Source organism: Papaver somniferum, chromosome 7 (assembly GCF_003573695.1).
Source record: "Papaver somniferum cultivar HN1 chromosome 7, ASM357369v1, whole genome shotgun sequence".
NCBI lineage: Eukaryota > Viridiplantae > Streptophyta > Magnoliopsida > Ranunculales > Papaveraceae > Papaver > Papaver somniferum.
Window position 1 is genome coordinate 68016375 of NC_039364.1, and position 20782 is coordinate 68037156.

Sequence of the window (20782 nt, forward strand, 5' to 3'; positions counted from 1 at the left end):
TGATTAGACTCAAGCTAATATCTTTCAACCGTTAGATCGAACTTAGCTTGTTATATACAAATGAAATGTACCTTCATTTAGGTTTAAGTAATCGTACCTGAACGTGTACACCATGTTGTCTCAACAGTAGTTAACAGAGGTTAGCTATATGAACACTCTCATACCAACCTTATTCACCTCAACCATAACTAGTTCAAATTAGAGCTGGCAAACGGGCGGGCCGGGGCTGGCTTGTGACCAACCCGCGGGTTACGGGTTAATACAAGCTTAAGCTTGCGGGTTGAAATTCTTCGCGGGTGGTCATTTCTCCAACCCACGCCCGTCCCGGGAAAAGCTTGCGGGTTCACGGGGGCTCACGGGTTAGCTGGTTTTTGTTGAGTCAACTCGCCAAAAATCGATTTGTGGGCTATTTCCGGCCACATTCAGGCCATGTAAAGCTCCTTCCCTACAACCTAAGTACTTAACTTAACATTCATCATTTCATCTAATTCATTTGATATTTCGATTCAAAAACTCAAAATTGCAAAACTAAACTAATTTTGCATTTAAAGGATTAAAGGAACACAAATACTAGTCATTAGTAGTTTAATACTTTAGTTACAGTACTTCATCAGTTCATGATGATATTTTCAACAAAGAAAAAAAACCTCCGAGACTGTAGTAATACCATTGTTTGTAATTTGTAATTTTGTATCACCAAGTGCGACAATAAAGATATTAACCACTTCCTGCACAAAATATATATTGTGTGGTTAATCAAAAAAAGTGTTAACTGTCCAAAAAAACATTTTCAATCCCTTTTATATGCAATATTTGGAGACACTGGTAAGTGATAAATAACTGTATGTCCAAAAAACATTCTCATATTCCATGTCTATCTTTGAGTTGCTCCAACTATTCAATATGAATCTGTAATTTCAAGAAAAAATAAACCAAACAAAAGAAAAGATTCGAGTCAAAAACATGGAATTTGCATAATTACCCCGCTTTATATTGAAGAAGTACGCATACTAATTAGACGCATAAGAAATTACTTCCTCCACATCCTCCACTGCCCCATCCTCCACTGCTCCATCCTCCACTGCATCAGGTTCAAATCCTAATACATCTTCTTCAATAATCTCATTGTTCTCATCCATATCTTCTTTTCCTACATGATTAAAAACAACCAATGTTATATATAAGATTTAGACATTCAACTAAAAAAAATATTACTGATTTGCTTACCAATTCCATATTCCCAATTACGAGTTGTTATGAACGCCTCAGCATTTTCAGGTAATAAGGAACTGCGAAATCGATCAATTACCCTTCCTCCAATGCTAAATGCAGATTCTGAAGCGACAGTTGAAATAGGAATTAACAAAATATCCCCTGCCATTATTGAAAGTACTGGAAATCGTTGTTCATGGTTCTTCCAATAGTTTAGGATGTCGAGTGGTGAATTTAGACAACCTCTGTACGACTCGCCAAGATATTCATCTAACTCTGACAATTCAGTTAGTACATCACCACCACGTTCCTGTGTTGCAACATATTCCTGCATGAAACAACCTAGAAGTGAGTGAACTATGAATATATGAGTCTTAAAAGTCTTAGAAACAAGCTAACACCATCACATACTACATCCACAGTTGACAGTAATTCAAAAGACAAACAGTATTCTACTACAAGGTTTTTAAGATGAAAAGCAATAATTCAAAAGACTAAAATCTTTGCAATATAACTGGGCACCACTAAATGAATTAGAGTTAAGTAAGCTTTAAAATTACCTGAAAAAAATCACTCCCTTCTTCGGCAGCAGAATTCCCACCATTTTGAATACCCAAATTTTGAGTTGCACAACTGTTGGAAGCTGTTGAACTTGACAAGGTGTAATACTCATTAAAAAGTGTTGTCATATTACTACGCACTTTATTAACTTCACGTTCTAATTCTCTCACCTCAGGATACAACTTGGAGTAAGTAAATTTCACAAAATTCATTTTCGATCTAGGATCTAACACAACTGCCATAGCCAATATAGGACTCAACTCCTTCCAATAACTATCAAATTTTGCTTGCATCTCTTTTACCATGTTCCTAATGAATTCAATGTCATTTCTGCTTTCTTTCTTTAGTAACACCTGAACTTGACAAATTCTTTCAAAATACGGAATGGAAGTAGGATACTTACTACCAGAAAATATCTTTGTGAGATCATGAAACACCTTGAGAAACTTTGTGACTACTTCAATTTGTTCACATTCTTCATCAGTTGGATAGTCTTCATAGTCTGAATCTACCAACTTCAAATGAGAGAAAACTTGCTTATACAAGATACAACTATCTAACATAAGATAAGTTGAATTCCACCTGTATAAAACAAACATTCAGTGAGTATATAATACACTTTAATACAATTATCTAACTTTATAAGTTATAACAGAATAGAAGTGGATTAGTGGAATCCCACCTTGTATTTACGTCTTGACGAATACCCCTTTTTATTCCAGACATTCCTAAAGTATCAACAATGTCCAAGAACTTTTGTTTTCTTACTTGGGACTTTTTAAGGGACTTCACTGACAATCTTATCTTAAGCACGGCTGGATCAATCTTCTTAAGTCCTTCTTTTACAATAAGAGCTAAGATATGAGCACAACAACGCACATGAAAGAATTTTTCATCGTTCAACAAGATCTTCTTTGCAACAAGTCTACTCTTCATAATTCCAGCACAAGATCCGTTATTTGCAGCATTATCCAAGGTGATGTTGGATACCTTGTCTTCAATTCCCCAATCTTCTATCATTGCAAATAACTTAGCAGAAAGGTGTTCACCTGTTTGAGGTAGTAGAAAGGAGAAAAGTTAACAAGAATTTATATTAAAGATAAAGAAATAGAAGTAAGTGCTTTACCTGTATGAGGTGGTGGAAGGGGACAGAAATTCAGAAGCTTGTTTTCAAACACCCAATCTTGATCAAGATAGTGCGCAGTTAAGCTTATATATCCAGTAGTCGTTACAGAAGTCCACATGTCTGATGTTAGACATATCCTACCTGTAAGGGTAAGTCATACACATTATCACATCATATTAATCAATTACTCATACATAAAAGTATAAAACAAAACATATGGGTCATTAGGATTTGAAATTTTGAATCATACCTGGAGCAAGTTTCAATCTGTTGCGAATAACTTCTTTTTGTGCTTTATGTTTCTTTACTACATCGGCTTTCCCAGTATTCCTTGATATTGGTTTAGCATCCTCATTTAAATAAGCACATATATCCCTAAATTCTTTCCACTCCACCAAAGAAAATGGAACATTTCTTGCAATGAGTAATGCTGAAAACAGATCCCTTAATTTCATCTGATCAACTTTGCGTACGCGGGTAGACACCTGGCCATTCTTTGCAGATAATATCATTTTCCCTACGTCCTGAGACTGACGGTTAGGGAACTTATGCCTTTTCATGGCTGAGGTTCCACCTTTTTGACTTTCATATTTATATCCTGCATTACAAGCCTTGCACACTCCCTTCTTTGTTCCATCTTTATATTTAACGAGTTTAAAAAATTCCCAAACTTGGGATCTAAGTTTATGTTTCTTTCCAAGTGAAACTGGTGCAGGTGCACAACCAACAGTTGCATCCTCATTCAGAGAATCTAGCATCTCAACATTATCATCCTCCTCACCGTCACTACTCATAACATCGTTATAATGGTCTTGTTCTTGTACACTTGACATCCTGGAGTGGATGGAGCCACAAAGATTAGGTCAAAGAGTCATTCAGAAACGTGAAAAATACATTAACAAAAAGTATAAGAAAAGCAAAACATATCATTTGCAAATTACAAGTAACAAGGTACATCATACATGTAAAGAAATTCCAACAAAACTATTACAGTACATGTATTTGCAAGTAACCCAAAACAATAGCACAAAATTAGAGATAAACACATCAGAGAGAGTGACTAATTAGAGCTAATTGAAAATCACCAAATACCAATGCTTCTGCACCCCTAATTAGCTAGTATCCAATTCAATCTAAGTGCCAGATTCAAAATTCAACAAGTTTAACATTTATTACAAATCGAAACAAGTATCATTCTTGCAAGTTGCATCTAACAAACAAATCCCCTAAATCTCTGTAAAGCATACTAATGAGTAATGATACAAATATGAAACAACATAAAAAATCCAAGCAAAAAAACCTTTTTTTGTGTGGAAAGAACACAAACATCATGAAATTAAGAACACATGTATTCAAGAAGTGTTTTCTAATCTTCAGGAATCACAACAGTCCTAAGAACACTAAAGATTTCTCAGGATTCCTATGTAAAACCCTAGAAGAAGAAAATAAAGAGGAGAATCTGATTACCTGCCTGCCTTTAATCTTTAGATCAAAGTACCTGCCTTAGAACTTTAGATCTAACGCTTTTTCAATCTGTTGTTTTGTCCGTCAGGACTCAGGGAAGTATGAAGAAGAAGAAGAAAAGAGGAAGAAGAAAGAAAAGGAAGGCTGCTGCTGCGCTAGGGTTTTTTTCGCTTTTATATGAGAGGGAATTGGGAAGACACGTAACACGTTATAGTGTGTGACACGCGGATTATGGATGTGGGGAATGGAATTACGGGTTTACGAGTACAACTGCGGGTTTCACAGTATGGTCCGGGTTAACCCGTTCCTTCACAAGCCGCTAATTCTCCAACCCGAGCCCGTCTTGTTTAGGAACCATCCGGGACGGGTGCGTTTCACGGGACGGACCGGGCCAACCCGCGGGTTTTTGTCTGGTTTTCCAGCTCTAGTTCAAATGACTCAAATGAGACTAGTTAAAGAGTTGTTCAATTGTTGTATTCTCATAAAAGTATACAAAAACACAATTGAAGCAAAATCGGTTGATTCACTCGAATCAATTCATGAACATTATATCCACGGTTTACAAAGAATGCATTCCTTAATATATAAATGTATTAGTTCATGAACAAACCGATTTTAGAACTTTAACCACTCAAGTATGCATACGAGTACGCATACCTAAGTTGATGGTTTGAGTTTGGGTTCGCCAGTATGCGAACGGTATGCATACCTTAGTACACTTCCAAAACCCAGCAAAAATTCCCGGACCTATACCTTATGCAAGTATGCATACCGGTATGTGTACTTGGTACCCGGAATTCTACAACTACAAGTACGCATGCGTGTATGCATACTATAGTTCCGGTCATGGATCACATACATGCAAGAATGCATACTATGTTCATAATCCAATAGTTTCAAAATTTATTTCAATCATTGAAACTTTCTTAGAGGATGACAATAGTTGTTTGCACACAATATTAGCATCAAAGCAATTTTCAAGTTATTGAAATAATCATAAAGAAACATTCCAAGTCTACACCAAATGGTTGTATCACACAAACCATGTAAGATGTTACTCGGCGATTTTCTCATGATCATCTTTTGACTTTCGTCAAGAATATAAGATGAACTTGGTTGAAGCGAAATCTTACCAACACATATTTCGAGAAATATGTAAGCGAGTTAAACTCATATCGAAATCTCAAATGTGCATAATCGAAAACTATATAGTAATACGACTTTTGTCTCAATATAGGAGATGGAGTAGAAATAGACTTTCCAAGTGATAGATGAGTTTTAGTCTCCACATACCTTTTGTTGATGAAGTTTCACAAGCTCTCCTTAGTAGTTCTTCGTCTTCAATTGATGAACGCCGTGAAGTCTAATCCTCAACTACACAATCTATCCTAGTTCGAGACATCACTATAAGTAGACTAGAAATCAAGACTTATAGTTATGATCACTAACATTGACAAACAAGCTTGAGATAGCAACGCTTGCGAGTTAGACCGAGCAGTGCTCTAACACTATTGCATATAGTTTTTTGGTTGTGAGTTTCGATTTCCATACATTGGTATGAATATTATTATGTATTCTAGGGATTTTGAGTTCTTTGAACATGTTTATTTTGAAACTTGTCTCTCCTTAGGGATGTGTTGTTAACCCCCCCTAGATGTCTTTTCAAGTAGTCAGAATTTACATTCAAAGAAAGATGAAGTAGAGTTGATCCTAAGAGAAGTAAAATGATTAGAACTGAGACTTCTTATGGACCTAACTTCAAAATATGCGTAGCTTAGTCTAATCTCCATACTCGTAAAGAAGCCATAACATCTACTGAAACCCCATTCTGGTAAGAAGCTTCATTTAGTGAAATGGACTCAGTTTGTCAGAAGCAGACTTAAGAGCTTGCTAGTTTACCTCTTGGGAGTAAGACCATAGGATGTAAATCCTTAAGTGGAAACACAAGGTAGATGGAAATGTGGAAAAATCTAAGGCTTGGTTGGTAGCTAAAGGCTATAAACTAAAACAAGGTATGTATTTCCTTGATTCTTATTCACCTGCAACGAGAATTACTTCCGTTGAGATGCTAATTGCTATAGCTATCATAAACAACTTAGAGATACATCAGATGGATATTAAGACATCTTTTCTAAAACCGTGAATTAGATAAAGAAATTTACATAGACCAACCTAAGGACTTTGTGGTGAAAGGTTGTGAAGAAAAAGTTTGTAAGTTGAACAAATCTTTGTATGCTTTTCAAATAAACACATAAACAGTGACATGAAAAATTTGATCATGTGATAATGAGTAGTGGATTTAAGTTAATGAATCTGACAAGTATATTTACAAGTAACTTGTTAAGGATGCCTCCGTGTGTATGCTCATGGATGTGATTAATTCCACTAAAAACTTGCGCTGAATGGGAACGTTGACTTGAAAGACTTACGCCCTGTTGATGTAACCTTAGGGATGAGGATTAGAAGATCATTTAACATTTATAGTCTTAGTCATTCTCATTATGTTGAATTTGTGCTTAAGAGATACAATCAGTCTGATTGTAAGCCTGCTTGTACTCCCTACGTTTTTCTTGTAAACTCAAGAAAAATAAGGGTAATGGAGTATCTTAACTTGAATACTCAATATGATGTCTGATGAATTTAATGAACTGTCCGGACATTGCCTATATTGTGAGTAAGTTAAGTAAATATATTTCTAGTCCGGAGCAAGAGCATTGAGATGCACTTAGTAGAGTATTATGGTACCTAAAATACCCTATTACCTTTTGTTTGATTTATGAAAGGTATCTTGCTGTCCTTGAGGGACTTTGTGATGCAAACTGGATAGTTGACTCAGAGGAGTATAAGTCTACGAGTGGATATGCTTTCACACTAGAAGGAGGGTTTGTTTTTGGAAGATTTCCAAACAAACATATATTGCTCAATTCATTATGGAAGCTGAGAGTATTGCGTTAGATAAAACACGAGAGGGGGGCGAGTGACTAAGATGCTTTTTAGAAGATATTCCTCTCTGGCATAGGCCTATGCCAGCTATATCTATACATTGTGTTAGCCAAGTTATAAATAGCTAGAGCTAAAAATAACTAATCTCAATTGGCGTTATTTCCATTGATTGGATAAAATCCAAGGAGAATATAGCAGGGTTTTTCTAAAGAGATAGTTACCGAATGAGGAAGTGAGGCCGCTTCCTATAAGAATATGAGCTTTGATTCTATAGATGCTCAACTTGAGCTTGGCAACTCCAAAAAAATCCTTAAGGAAAATCGCGAAGTAAAGAAATCAATATAAAATATTTCCCTTGAGGGTCTCTCTAAAATATAGGGAAACCCCTTTCCCATTCAATTTTACAAAAGTAGAAAAATTTGTTTATATAATGGAATAATACAACTTAAGAAGAGGATCTCCCCGATGTGGGACTAAAAGTTTATGTAGTCTCTTAAAACAACCAAAAAATGGAAACTCCACGATGTGGAACTAATAAGTTTCACTAGCAACGAAAATAAAAATTAATTGTATTTAGTTAAAAACTTTAAAAAAAAAAATTAATAAAATGTTTCCAATCGGTGAATGAATGTACTTTTATTAATGGTGATTACTAATGTAGTTGGGGGAATCTTTATAAAAAATAGTGATGTTATTAAATGTTAAAGGTAGATTATCTTGAGACAAACTTGAATGAGATTAGTATTAGGTTGATTTATAGCAAGACCAGAGTACGATGTTAGAAAAAAGACCGTCATAATAACGAAGCACAGGCACAGCTACACAGGTCTTTTTCACTCATTGTAGAACTACTAAACATTCGTCTTTATATTGTTATCTCAATAGTAGATCCTGTGGAATTTTTTAGGACCGGCAGAATAACCAGATAGAACGGGTATGCCAATCGTTTCATCAGTTGTCGTCTTGAAATGATGCGTTGTTTCAAAATTCAAATATTTGCTTAGGTTTTTACAAATTTAGCGGTGGGTTGAGCAATCTCTGAATCTGAACCACACAAAACAGTGCCATAGATGTAATGAAATTTCTCATGAAGATAGATAAAATTTAACAAAAATTATAAATAGTAATATTGCTTGAACAACTGAATCAGGAATTCATACATAAATAACAATAATGCAAGATACGAAAATAAAAATCAATTGCTTATTACCAAGACTTGATTATTGAGTAATGACTGATTGATTTTACCTTTGTAATCCTCTTATTTTTGAAGTAATTTAATCCAATAACTAATTATCGCCTATTAATTAAGCCATCCCATATACATATTCGTTCGATTATATCCTAGAATTTTTATTTTATTTAAAAATACGATTGTGACAAGTTGAGTCGCAAGGGTACGGACAATCAATCTTATCGAATGGAGTCCGATCATAAAACCAGTTTCCAATAGCCTTCGCAATTGGCTGCAAAATATGAAGTTTCATTAGATACAAAATGCAAGATCAGCATTTCTATATGAACGGAGAACTAGGACAATGAAAAACCGTCCACTCACAGTGGGTGGGCCCTTGGACCGGAAAAAACAGGAAGTTTGGTATTGGGACCCACCCACTGTGAGTGGGCGGTTTTCCCATTGTCCCGGTTCTCAGTTCAAAGAGAATTTCTGATGCAAAATCAGCATATAGTGTATAGAGTTCTAATAACATTCATTCATAAGAATTGTAGTCACCTTTTTGTCCAATACGGGAGAATCATCTCTTAACCACGTTTCCTGCATTTCTGATTGGCAATGAGCGTAGCATGAGTTTATGAACGCTCCCCTCACCGTAGAATTTCCTAGTAGTGCCAGTGCACTTAAAAACTCCATCCTGAAACCTGTTTTCGGCATTTTAAAATGAAAACAAAACTTCTAAAAAATTCGCGAAGAAATATTGAGGAGGTTCAATTGCGGACACTTTAAAGGGATAACAATTTTGCTAATTACCGACTGTACATGTGCACAATGAAAGAAAATCAGATATTACCTTGCATAATTTGGATTTGAGATGGAGAACAATTCTTTATATCAAAGCTTGCAGGAATGCCAAGTTCCATGCGGATCAGAAACACCAGGTGCCAAAATGTTCTTTATCTGAAGTTTTATTAAGCAAAATCATGTATCAGTGTCGTGCAAACGGGGCTTTTTCTGATATACATCCTTTTAATAATGTGTTTTCTAACATACACCCGTTTTTTATAATATTTCTAAACTACACCCGTTACGATAATTCCATCCGTTTTTTGAATAAAACAGTTAAGGACCGTTATCTTTACAGCTGTCATACAAAGGGACCATTGGATTGCGGCAGAACTGCAACAAACATCCTGCTATCCTCACCGCGACAATACCTTATGACCCATGGAAAGTAAAAGCAAACGAAGAATACAAGTACTGGTAATCCAGCGCAACTACCGAAAGCAAAAACAATCATTGTTCTGCGAGTACCTGCAACACAAATTTCTTTATTAGCATAAACTTACTTGAATTCTATGGTTTAGGGAGTCATAATCTTTAATCTCTTGAACTTCCTTTTAAGAATCTATACATGTTTTAGGCTTTCGTTAAAAACTTAAAGAGTTTTCTGTACACTATAAATGTACGCCGACGTTGTAACATAAGTTCCAAACAATGCCGACAGATCAGCTCGCATTGAATGTCGAGCATGCCGATAGGATTAACATTTCTAAAGAGTTTTATGGTTATGTTCTGTACACTAAGTGAGAAGGCATAAGAAAGAAAATTTAAAATAATGTCGTCAAACAAAGCCGGCATGGTATTCAACCTATAATGAATGCCTACACTAAACATGTAGTAACTGGCAATTTTTACATCTTGTCTGGCATACTATTCATACTAAATTCATTGTTGATTCCCTGTACCGACATGGTATTCATGCCAAATTCAATGCCGGACTTGACTGTAGCTGATTTTTTTTAGTTAAGGTTCGCGATTTTAATATAAACCCACCACTGTAAATCAACAAAAACACCCACACAACGATTAAAATTCACTCACCTTCTCACATAAGCTATTTGTTTGGGAGTTTGGTCATCCGATTCCTCTTCTTCTTCAGTACGTATATCTATCAAAATTCCATCCAAAGCCTCTTAAGCACAAGTACTAAAACACGGACACAGATCCATGATGGGTTCTAACTAACAAAACATCAAATAAAAGAAGACAAAGAATGAGAAGATTGGCAAGAAAATTTTACCATGTGATGTATCATCAGCTGGTGTTGGCGACCACGTGAGACGAACAACACCAGAGATTTTAATAGAAGTGTATCTCTTGAGACAGACGAGATGAGCATCAGATATACAGAGAAGAAACGCGACATAATGTTCTTCTGTCCCATTTTGTTTCTCACTTAGGGTAAAGCTGTAATTTTATAGTTAAAATGAATCTCCATCATCGATCAGTTTTGCCACATGTATGGCTAGATATTAAGAATCTGAGACATAATGTTTCATTAGATGGTGGGTGTATTTTAGAAATATTCAAAAAAAAACGGGTGTAGTTTTGTAAACAGGTTTTCAATTGTGTGCATATTGGAAAAATTTCCAACAAACATTAGATGGGTATTTAGCAGTACCAACCTGCCATGAATCATAGGCCGTATTTAATATAAAAAGTGGTGTACGGATCTGTTGCGCGGCATACCGGGGGAAAAAACACTGCAATGGTATTTATTATTAGGCCGAGAAAGAAATGGTTGAAAAAAACTAAACACGTGATCGATCACCAAATATCAGAGCAAAGTGCACTCACCAGACTCGGGTCTACTTTTGAAGTGCATGATACAGGCAAATTCTTTGCTGAGCCCTAAACACATGATAGCAAGAGGTTCAATATGTCATATTGATGAACAAGAAGATGTATTTAAACTTTGGTAAAACTGAATCGATCTAGGTTCGAGAAATAAATAGAAATAAACTGAACAGATCGAGTTTCAGTTCAGAGGCGCCGTGCATACTTCACACCTTACAGGATTAAGCGTAAAACTTACATGGGTTTTCACAACGTCAGCGTATAACTCTTGTATGTGCATTGCACCCGAAAGATCTTTCCTGTAACACAACATTATTTGATATTAGTTGGTCTAATTACAGCAATGATCAGTCATTGCCCGACCAGGAAAACAGCAGCGGTGAGTTCATTATGGTTCCTTCTTTACCATGGATCCCCAATAAGATTTTAACAGAAGAATAGTATACTAATTTTGAGCTTACGTGTTAATAAAATATCCAGCATCTGCAAGACATTTTACTTTGGCACTCGCTGGCATTAGGCCACGGAAGTTATCGCAATGAAGAATAGAAGTTAAACCACCAGCGGAACATCCAGAGAGAATAGCCTAAAATTTAATAAACAAAATTCGTTATTTCGGTTAAGAACACTCCAAAAAACGCCGTGATAAAGGAGGATTATACATACATTTTCAGCATTTTTCATCCCTTTCGCTAGTAAATCCTCAATAACAGCAAGCCAAACCCTTCCTCCTCTGTAGTGAAGATTGGTGGCCTGGTAAAATTTACGGATAATCATTACTAAAACAGCAGATCCTATTAAAATCATCAATTGAAGTTCATAGTTCAGGTTGAATAACTCACTGGATCTACTGCTTCAACATCTCCGGTAAATGAAGATCCATCACAATAACGTACTTTAATCCTATTCCAGTTATAGAAGTCTGGATATATTCAGAAGAATGAGTTTCAGTCATTGGCACAATTAAGGTCCTATACGAGCATTCTCACATAGGAAGTCAAATCCATCAACTAGAAGCAAACTGTGTATACATATATCTCACCATCAGACACGTGTATATAGAAAAATACGTGGAAAGCATGCAGGCCGAGACATCAAAATATGATGCACTACGGAACACCAAATAAACCCCAAGGAGTCACTTTATCTCATCCCAAAAGAAGCTAAGATCAACGGTGGAGAGAAAGTTAGCTGACACGGACGTGACAGGGGCAGAAGACACTTGTCTGACACGAGCAGGCATCTCAACCACCCTCATTAAACACTCTGAGCAGTATACGTGTCGATCAACCCGTGGAACGAGCGAGGATGTCTCTGCGTGATCAAGTGGCAAACGCAGACCTCTGCGTGATGGACACAAGACACTAGAAGATAAGGTTCCAACGGCCTTCAGAGATGGGTCCCACACTCTAACCCTATAAATACCCCCTCTCCACCAAGAGGAAGGGGGATCGGAAAAATCAGGAAGGAAAGGAGAGAGATTACGAGTGTAAGTTAATCCTTTAGAAGAGAAAATACATGTAAACCCAAAAGTCATTCGACTATTCTTGTAACCGTGAAGAACATAGTGAAACAACAAACCCCGTGGATGTAGGCCTTAGTGCTGAACCACGTAAACCTCGATCTTGTTTACATTTCAGCACTTTATATCTGTCTAACCCCATGGATCTTTACTTGTACTCTTTGCTTTCTTTGTTTTTACCTATATTCCGTGCCCAAACGCCCCGCGTGGAGTTGTTAGATGAGGCTGTGATAAACCCGAAGGTTTTGAACCAAGGAATCAACACTAAGATATCATCATCACAAATCACTCTAGATTACGATGATTGGTTGTGAACATTCGGATGCCTTCGTGATTTGTGTGTTCACACAAACCAAAGGAAGTCATGAAGTGTCTTACCAGGGTTGAATTTTTCCTTGTTATGCAAAAGACCCGAAAAAGCAATTTGCTTAATCATTTGCTTTGAAGAACCTAAACGGTTATTTTTACGAGCAAGGCAAGTCGTGGCATTGTTGCACCATCCTCCCCCCTGAATCAGAAAAAGAAAATGTGAACTTCAAAAAATGAAAGAAACATTGGATCAAGCAGAAAAACTACTTCAGATAGTCAAAACAAAACGGTCATCTTGTCCCTTGAGTTTTAGCCTATAGTCACTACAAAAAGTTTATTACTTCTATTGGGTCGGAGAGCAACTCCGGTGTCACTCGAGTTCTTAAACAATCATACTGATGTTCGTTCTGATCTCTTTCAATAGACAAACGATATAAGACATGTATGGTTTATAAAAATTCTGCATTATGAACTAAAAAACAGGTAGATGGATTTAAAGAACAAACCTCAATATGAACAAGCCAATTGTTAATTCCGGCGCCAAATCCTTTGTCCATATGATAAGCTGGTGGACTGCCATCCAAACAAACTAGACACAAAATTTCCCCGGGATCCAATTACAAAATTAGTATTACAAAATTTCAGCAGTGAAACATAAAACTCATCCGTAAATATCTTTTTTGAAAGTTAAAACCCATCTATAATTAGTTCATTAGTGCTAGATTGAACAAGCTAGTCGGAGTGAAAACAGAATTCAATTCATAAACTGAAGTAACAGATTTTTATTATACCAGCTCCTTTTGCAATGGCATTTTCGACGTATGTGATTCCTACGGAAAACCCATTTGTCTTCAGTGTAATACATAGAATGATAAGCACATTTAAGAATCCACGCGTTTTCGGGTCGAACATCCTGTTCAAGCAGGGGGGGAAAAACAGAGGAGAGTATTAGTAACTCAAATACAGTCTATTAGAAACTACTGTACACTGGAAGTAGAACTAAATATAGCAATCACAGCATTTTGAAGTATATAGAAGTCACATGTTTCACTCAAACTTTGCCGTTTCTATGTCAAAAGTAAGAAAATCTGAGAGATTACAGTATTTAAGATTATGAACTAAAAATAGCAATGAAGTAAAAAAAAAATCATTCTGTACATGACAACTGAAGTAGTTTTTCTTCTTCCAAATTTAGTCAGATTAATAAAAAAAATTAATTCATACTCAATCAAGAGTATAAACTAAGAAGATTAAATTTGGTCTATTGTTACCTGAAAAAAAGACTTTCCTCCGGCTAATCAAGTATGCCGGAATCTAATAATCCAGACAAATTAAAATTCTGACCACCCAGACTATCCTATTTATTGTGAATTAAACACCGACAGTCTTCTTCTTCTTCTTGGAGAGAGAGAGAGAAACAAAATCCAACAGTTATTCACTTTGAAATCTTAAACCTTAGTAGAAAAACACGTTTAAGTTAATCCAATCTATTTCTTTACTGTAACAGAAGAAACATACTAGTACAAATGATTATCATCGGTGGATCCTATAAAACAGTAGTTAATCCAGTGAAGTGAATTCAGGTTCATAACCACTCACTGGTCTCTACATATAAATGGCGCTCGTAAATGCTGCATGGGAAAGAGTCACTACGAGTCTTGTGAGTGTGATTAGAGAGTTAAAAGAAGAATAATGAGGATTGGGTGGTGGTAGGACCCAAAGAACAAACCACGTGTCGGAACACTGTTTGATCAAGTGGGTCCAATAGAATGTGGGCACGGTGCGTAGTGCCGCACCAACTGGTCGTATTCATATGAGGGCTGGAGCTGTCAACAGTCGGCCAATAATAAATGTAGAATGGAGAAAAAGAAGAGAGAAATGAGAATGAGTAGTAATTCTCTTTTGGAAAGCCAAAATCAACGACTCTCAACTTTTACCAAGTAAGGAGTTTCCAGATGGTGATGTTCCTGTCGTTTTTGATGTTCACGGGAAGGAGTATGGATTACCAAACTAGAAAGTTAGCTACTTTCAGGGTTCTCCTCAAATCTGCTTACGTTCGATTTCCTATCTCCAACCAGGAAAATAAACAAAATTATGTGTATGCTTCTTGAATAATACATTCCTACACTTGATTTTTTTTACCTGTAATACATTTTCTCTCTCCTCTCTCTCACTCCTTCTTCTTTAACAAAATCATCAAAAACAACCATTCTCTGCTCGTCTGAGCAGATTTCTTCATTTTTCCTTACAATCTAGGTTAGTAGATTAGTTTGGTTTTTATTATGTTTCTACTTATTTACACCATTTTGGTGGTTTTATCTACTCTTTTTAGGTTTATCTTCGCTTTAATGGCGATTTTTGGTTATTGGGTTCGGTTTTAAGATCAATAGTGATACTCTCAATGCTCTCCAACGATGAAATCTTCATCTTGGTTGTCTCCGGTGACGGAATCTTCATCGGAATCTTCATCATCAACTTATCCGACGACGGAATCTCCATAGGTGGTATTTTTAACGACGGAAGCTTCATCACTAGTTATAAGAGATTTGAGCAAATCACTCCTATTTTGGGAGCATTTCTTTCTAAAGAAGAAAAACAAACTAAATGGTTGGAATTAATTCCGAGAAAAACCATTCTGATTTAATCGGATCTTATTCATACTTGTATTTGTCTTACTCCGGTAATCCTTCTCTTTCTCTTGTCGGATTTCTCGGTATTATACTCTTACGGTATGTTATTGTTACTTCGTATTCTCTTATTTTCGATCTTAAACTCACTGTAACCTTGAAATCCCATTAATGAAAAGATAAAAAAAGATAATCACGAGTGTTTATCCCTAACATAATCAGTAACCACGAGTGCTTGAATCGCATTGCCAAAAAAAGGGTGACATCTACGCCTAACCTCATTTTTTGTTCTTTTATGGGATTTTGTTCAATTTTTGAGTTGTAACTTATAAGGTTTGGTGTCATAGTTATCGTTGTCAACTACTAATAGTTAACATTAACTGTTGTATATGTAGCTCATATTTGGTGCAGATAGTTGTCATGCATTGGTAATAATATCGTAAACAGTTAAAGTCGTAACATTCTTTCTCAGCTGGTACGAAGAAATTTTGATTAGACATTTCATTGAAGAAGTATAAAAGTAAAACCATAATGATATCAAAGAACACTAGATAAAAAACCTAGTGAAACTGGGGCATATGCCACTTAATTGGGGCATATAACTACATGACAAAATAGGGTCATTAGGAAATAATTTGTAGAAACCCCTTATCCACTATTTATCTTAATGTCTAATATGCCCTTATTAAATTAGTGATGATTAATTAAGTTAGTATTAGTTAAATTAATTAGTGTTTGAGTTTGATTATAGTGTTAGGACCAGAGTAGAAATTCATTTCCTCTTTTAAGGTTTGGAGGGAAAGAAGAAGTAGAGGGGAAAAAGAAAAAACTAGGGTTTGTGATATTCTTAGCAAAAATGAAACTTTATAGTGATGATGAAGACTCTAGTAGTGATGAAGAAGTGGGTGCATCAGATTATCATGATTTTGATCCTACCGAATTGGATAATTTGTTGAAAGAAGAAGAGGATTTCAACCAAAGAATGCTTGAGGATATTATTCAAGCACAATAACAATTTCGTCGGGAAGAAGATGATAATGCTCTTAATAAACAGGTATGAGTTGCAACGATCTAGAAACATGTCCCAATCGCCCAAAAAGGGAAATTTTTTCAAAACTTTAACCTGGAATCGGTTTATTCGATAACACTACATAAACCGGTTCTGGATAAAATCCCCAAATTGGGTACAGAAATCGGTCTTTGTTCATCACCATATGAACTGATTGTAGTAAATTTTTGGGTACCTGACCAGAATTGGTTTTTGTTGGTGATGTTCATAACCCGATTTCTTCACTTGAATAATCACGTAAGTCGACAATCGGTTTATTTTCGTGTATATGTAATCCGATTTTAAAGTTCCAGGAGAAATGTGAACAACAATCGGATTATATGACAAGAGACGTGAACCGATCGTGTACTTTGAAATTTTTTAGACAAATCTTAAATCGGTCTTTATAGTTGCACATATAAACCGATTGTGAGGAATCGGTTTAATCGGTTTAATCGTCTGTAACATATAAACCGATTTTGAATCATCAACTTGTTGATATTTGTTGTAGATTGTTGTGGCGTTTGATGAAGATCAAACCAAAGCTGTATCTCTGCTGGGTCTTGATACCTCTTCCCACTATTTCACCGATTTGGAATGGGAAGATAGAAATGATGCAAAGTTGTATCTCTGCTTCTCAAGAGAGTCAAGCGCCAAACAATCTATTTGTTCCTTCTCAAGAGAGTCAAGCGAGTACAACACGAGTATCGAGGTTACGTGCATGGAAGGGAGAAGCAAGACAAAAGGATTTTATGGTGACTCTAAGGGCCGCTCTTGGTGATGGAAGCACTCCTAGGGATGAACGAGGTAGACCCTATCTATCGAACTTGTTACACCATATTCGAGGAGTATTACTCGAAACTTCCTGAAATCATTAAGCCTTATGTGTTATCCACCGACGACGTGGATGCGGATGAGAATTGTGGTTATCACGTTGCATCGGAACAAATAGGCCATATAAGTTTGGCAGACGATGAGAACCTAACACAATGTCAATATTTTAGAAAGATGATGGCCTTGCCCTACAAGAAGACAAGGAATTTTACATATCGATGATGAAGGAAGGAAAAACAAGAGAAGACAAAGAAGTGATTTTTGAAAAAATGGTTGTTATAGTAGAAGGGCCAAAGGGGAATGAACCAATTACCCGAGAGCATTGGATGCAAATGCCTTTATGTGGTCATCTCTTGGCGGAAACGTGGAGCTGCGTTGTTCATATATTTGGTAAGGGATCATGTTATACATACGCACCAAAATACACCGTTTGGGATGAATCGCTTAAGGATCGGAGAATTGTTTTATTCAACCATAACAACATACATTATATCGGTCTTAGAGTACGTAATGATTGTCCATTACCACCGGTAGGTAAGTTAAATGAGGTCACGGAGGTCACCAAGAAGTGGCTAAAAAAATACGATCCCAACATGAGGCGACGGGAGGAATTGATCGAGCCAGATCAATTCAATGGTCTCCATTTGTTGGAATGAGTATTTTCCTTATGTTAAAAACTTGATCTATCGGATGCTTATATTTTGTCGCTTTCTTATATTGTATTTTGAAAACTTGAACCAAGCTTAATGAATGAAAGTGGTTTTCTTTTTTTGGGTAACTTGGGCTCATTTATAGAAATTTGTAGCAAAATCGGACTTCTTATTCATTTATAGAGTCCGGTTCTGGAGTTAGTTTGTTGCAGCTTTTTCAGAATCGGTTTATATGGAGGATAATGTAATCCGATTATTGGAAGAAAAGGGTACAAAGATTTTTAACTAAACAATCGGATTACATATGGCCCAAAATGATCCGAACAGGAATCCTAAATCGGTTTATATGTGTATTAATGTAATCCGATTATAGTTGATGTTCATCACATCAACCCAGAATCGGTTTATGTAGGTTCACATTAAAATCCGATTAAGATTGCAATCGGATTACTGTGCTGAACATATAAACTGATTCTGGGTGGATTTTCAGAAAACTTGATGAGTGAATTTTTAAGATTTAGAGGTAAATCATTATAGAGTATCTCTTAGAAGGGATGGTTTAAAGGGATTTTACTCAATCACTTGAATTGTCTGTTTTTGGGTTTTCTTTTTACAAACAACAAAAGAAGATTTTAGTTGTTGTTTGTGATTGATTAAGATTTAGTTTTGGTTTTGATGGAAATTGAAAAATAAATTGAGTTTTGATTAATGATTTTTGTATTTGTTAATTAAGTTATGATTTTGTGTTTGTATTTGTGTTAGAATAATTAAGGTTTCTTTAAGGATTAGTTTAGTATTTTTACAATATTTTAGACACTCCTTATCATTCTCTATTGGGTGGATAAAGAAATCCATTGACCCCAATTAAGTGACATAGGCCCCAATTGAGTCAGGATAAAAAAAGTTTCCATTTAAATTTCGGATGGAAAGAGCTTTAGATATAGTAGACTAATACTGCGCAGGAGTAACAAAATTTCTCACACGGGTCCAATTGCTGACTATACAACTGAGATCCAGAACGGGTCTTATGAGGAAGACTTGTACTACGAGAACACGCTATTACTAAAATGTGCCGTGTGGGACCATACACTAGTAGGAACAAACTTATCCTTCTTTAACTACCAGCCCTGTTCAAGAAATTCTACTTCTCCAGCTACATTCATAATCTACAGACATGGCATTAGTTAGATTTCTATCTATTTGCTGGGATAATAAGTCATCAAAATTCACTTCACTTAAAATGAAATTCGAATAATTTTCTCCGTCTGCCCCATAGAGCATTTCCAGCCGAGTATGGATATCTTAAATTGTTGATATCTTCTCGGCTTTGGTGAACTCTTAATAAAAAAGAAATCTCTCCGATATTTTGTTGGAAACAAAGCACAAAAAATCAAATAGCAAAATAACAAATCTCAAACAGCTGAGTCGCGGACTAGGTCGCTATCTTTAAGGTGTTTTGAGACTCTGCCTCTTGATTGTGCTAGCAACTAAAAAGAAATTGAACATGTTGAAAACCATATGAGATAAAACAACTGATAACTCTTTTCAGTTGAAGTTTGCATTTCAAGCAAACACGAAATAAAGTTAACAAGAAATATTGAAGTTTGCATTTCAAGCAAACACGTTTAAAGATAAAACAGTTGATAACTCTTTTTAATTGAAGTTTGCATATCAAGCAATTCTTGTTGAAAACCATATGAGATAAAACAGTTGATAACTCTCTTGTTCAACCATTTTCTAAGGCAAGCATCTCTTAGAAAATCTCCAACTAGTAAATGCATATTACTAATTTTTATTTTCTAAAGATATGCAAAACTAAAAACTTTAATTAAAAGATTCTTAGTTTATTTCGATCCGGGATTGTCCTTTAGCTATTAAGGAATATCTTTGAACAATAAAAGATAAGTGTTACTGCACATGTTCAAAGTATGTCGATATCTTTACTTTGTAAGTCCTCTTTCAATCTTACAATCTTGGAACCGATTTGCCATTCATATTCTTCCTCTCCTCCTTTCTTTCGTATTAGTGGCGAGGGAAAGGGTCGTGTTCAATCGCTTGCTTAGTTTCCCCGAGTTCCCCATAGGCGTGCTTGCGTTCAAATATACTCCTTATAGCAAATCATTCTTATGTTGGGTGCCCCAACCTTCGATGATAGTGGCAGTACCTAGCGGAGTTCTTATCCATTTTGTTAACGTCTACTACCGTCGGGGGCAGATGGATTTCCTTTTCAGTGACCCACTGATTCAGTAATTCAACTGCACGCTCCTTGATGCAAGGAAGAGGGGGTGGTGCCTTTGAGTCACGCTTAGTCCCTCCGTTTCTCCCTTGGTTTCTACCGATGGTTTGGAATTGGTCCTCCTTTCTCTATTAGTGTTGGGTCTTACGTCGCGCGGTGCCTCAGATACGGTGCTGGCTTTGTAGCGCCAAGCAGGGTCTATGGGTATTTCTTCTATGCAGTCGGCGATCCTTTCAGCCGCTTCTTCTAGCTCGACGAATGTATGGAATCTGAAATTGATCAAACTCCCCTTGAAAGCTGGGATCATTCCTTGTACACAAATCTCAACGAGTGTTTACTCATTGATGTCTTCGTGACAGTCTAGTGCCAAGCGCCGGAACCGTAAGATATACTTTCCTATTTCTTTCCCCATCCGTTGTCCGTTCTTACTCAAGAC

General features: G+C 36.2%; 1 protein-coding gene and 1 pseudogene across 1 annotated transcript; both read right to left on the reverse strand.

The window, feature by feature from the left end:
* Positions 1–1010: 1010 nt before the first annotated feature.
* On the reverse strand, positions 1011–3732 carry LOC113294723 (zinc finger BED domain-containing protein RICESLEEPER 2-like). The gene is made up of 6 exons (XM_026543099.1): positions 3267–3732; positions 2900–3040; positions 2456–2627; positions 1773–2355; positions 1228–1540; positions 1011–1150 (listed from the first exon to the last, which is right to left on the reverse strand). Exons 1-6 carry the CDS (start codon positions 3730–3732, stop codon positions 1011–1013), a joined length of 1815 nt encoding a protein of 604 aa, XP_026398884.1.
* Positions 3733–8409: 4677 nt separating this feature from the next.
* On the reverse strand, positions 8410–14538 carry LOC113297542 (annotated as a pseudogene).
* Between the last annotated feature and the right edge of the window lie 6244 nt (positions 14539–20782).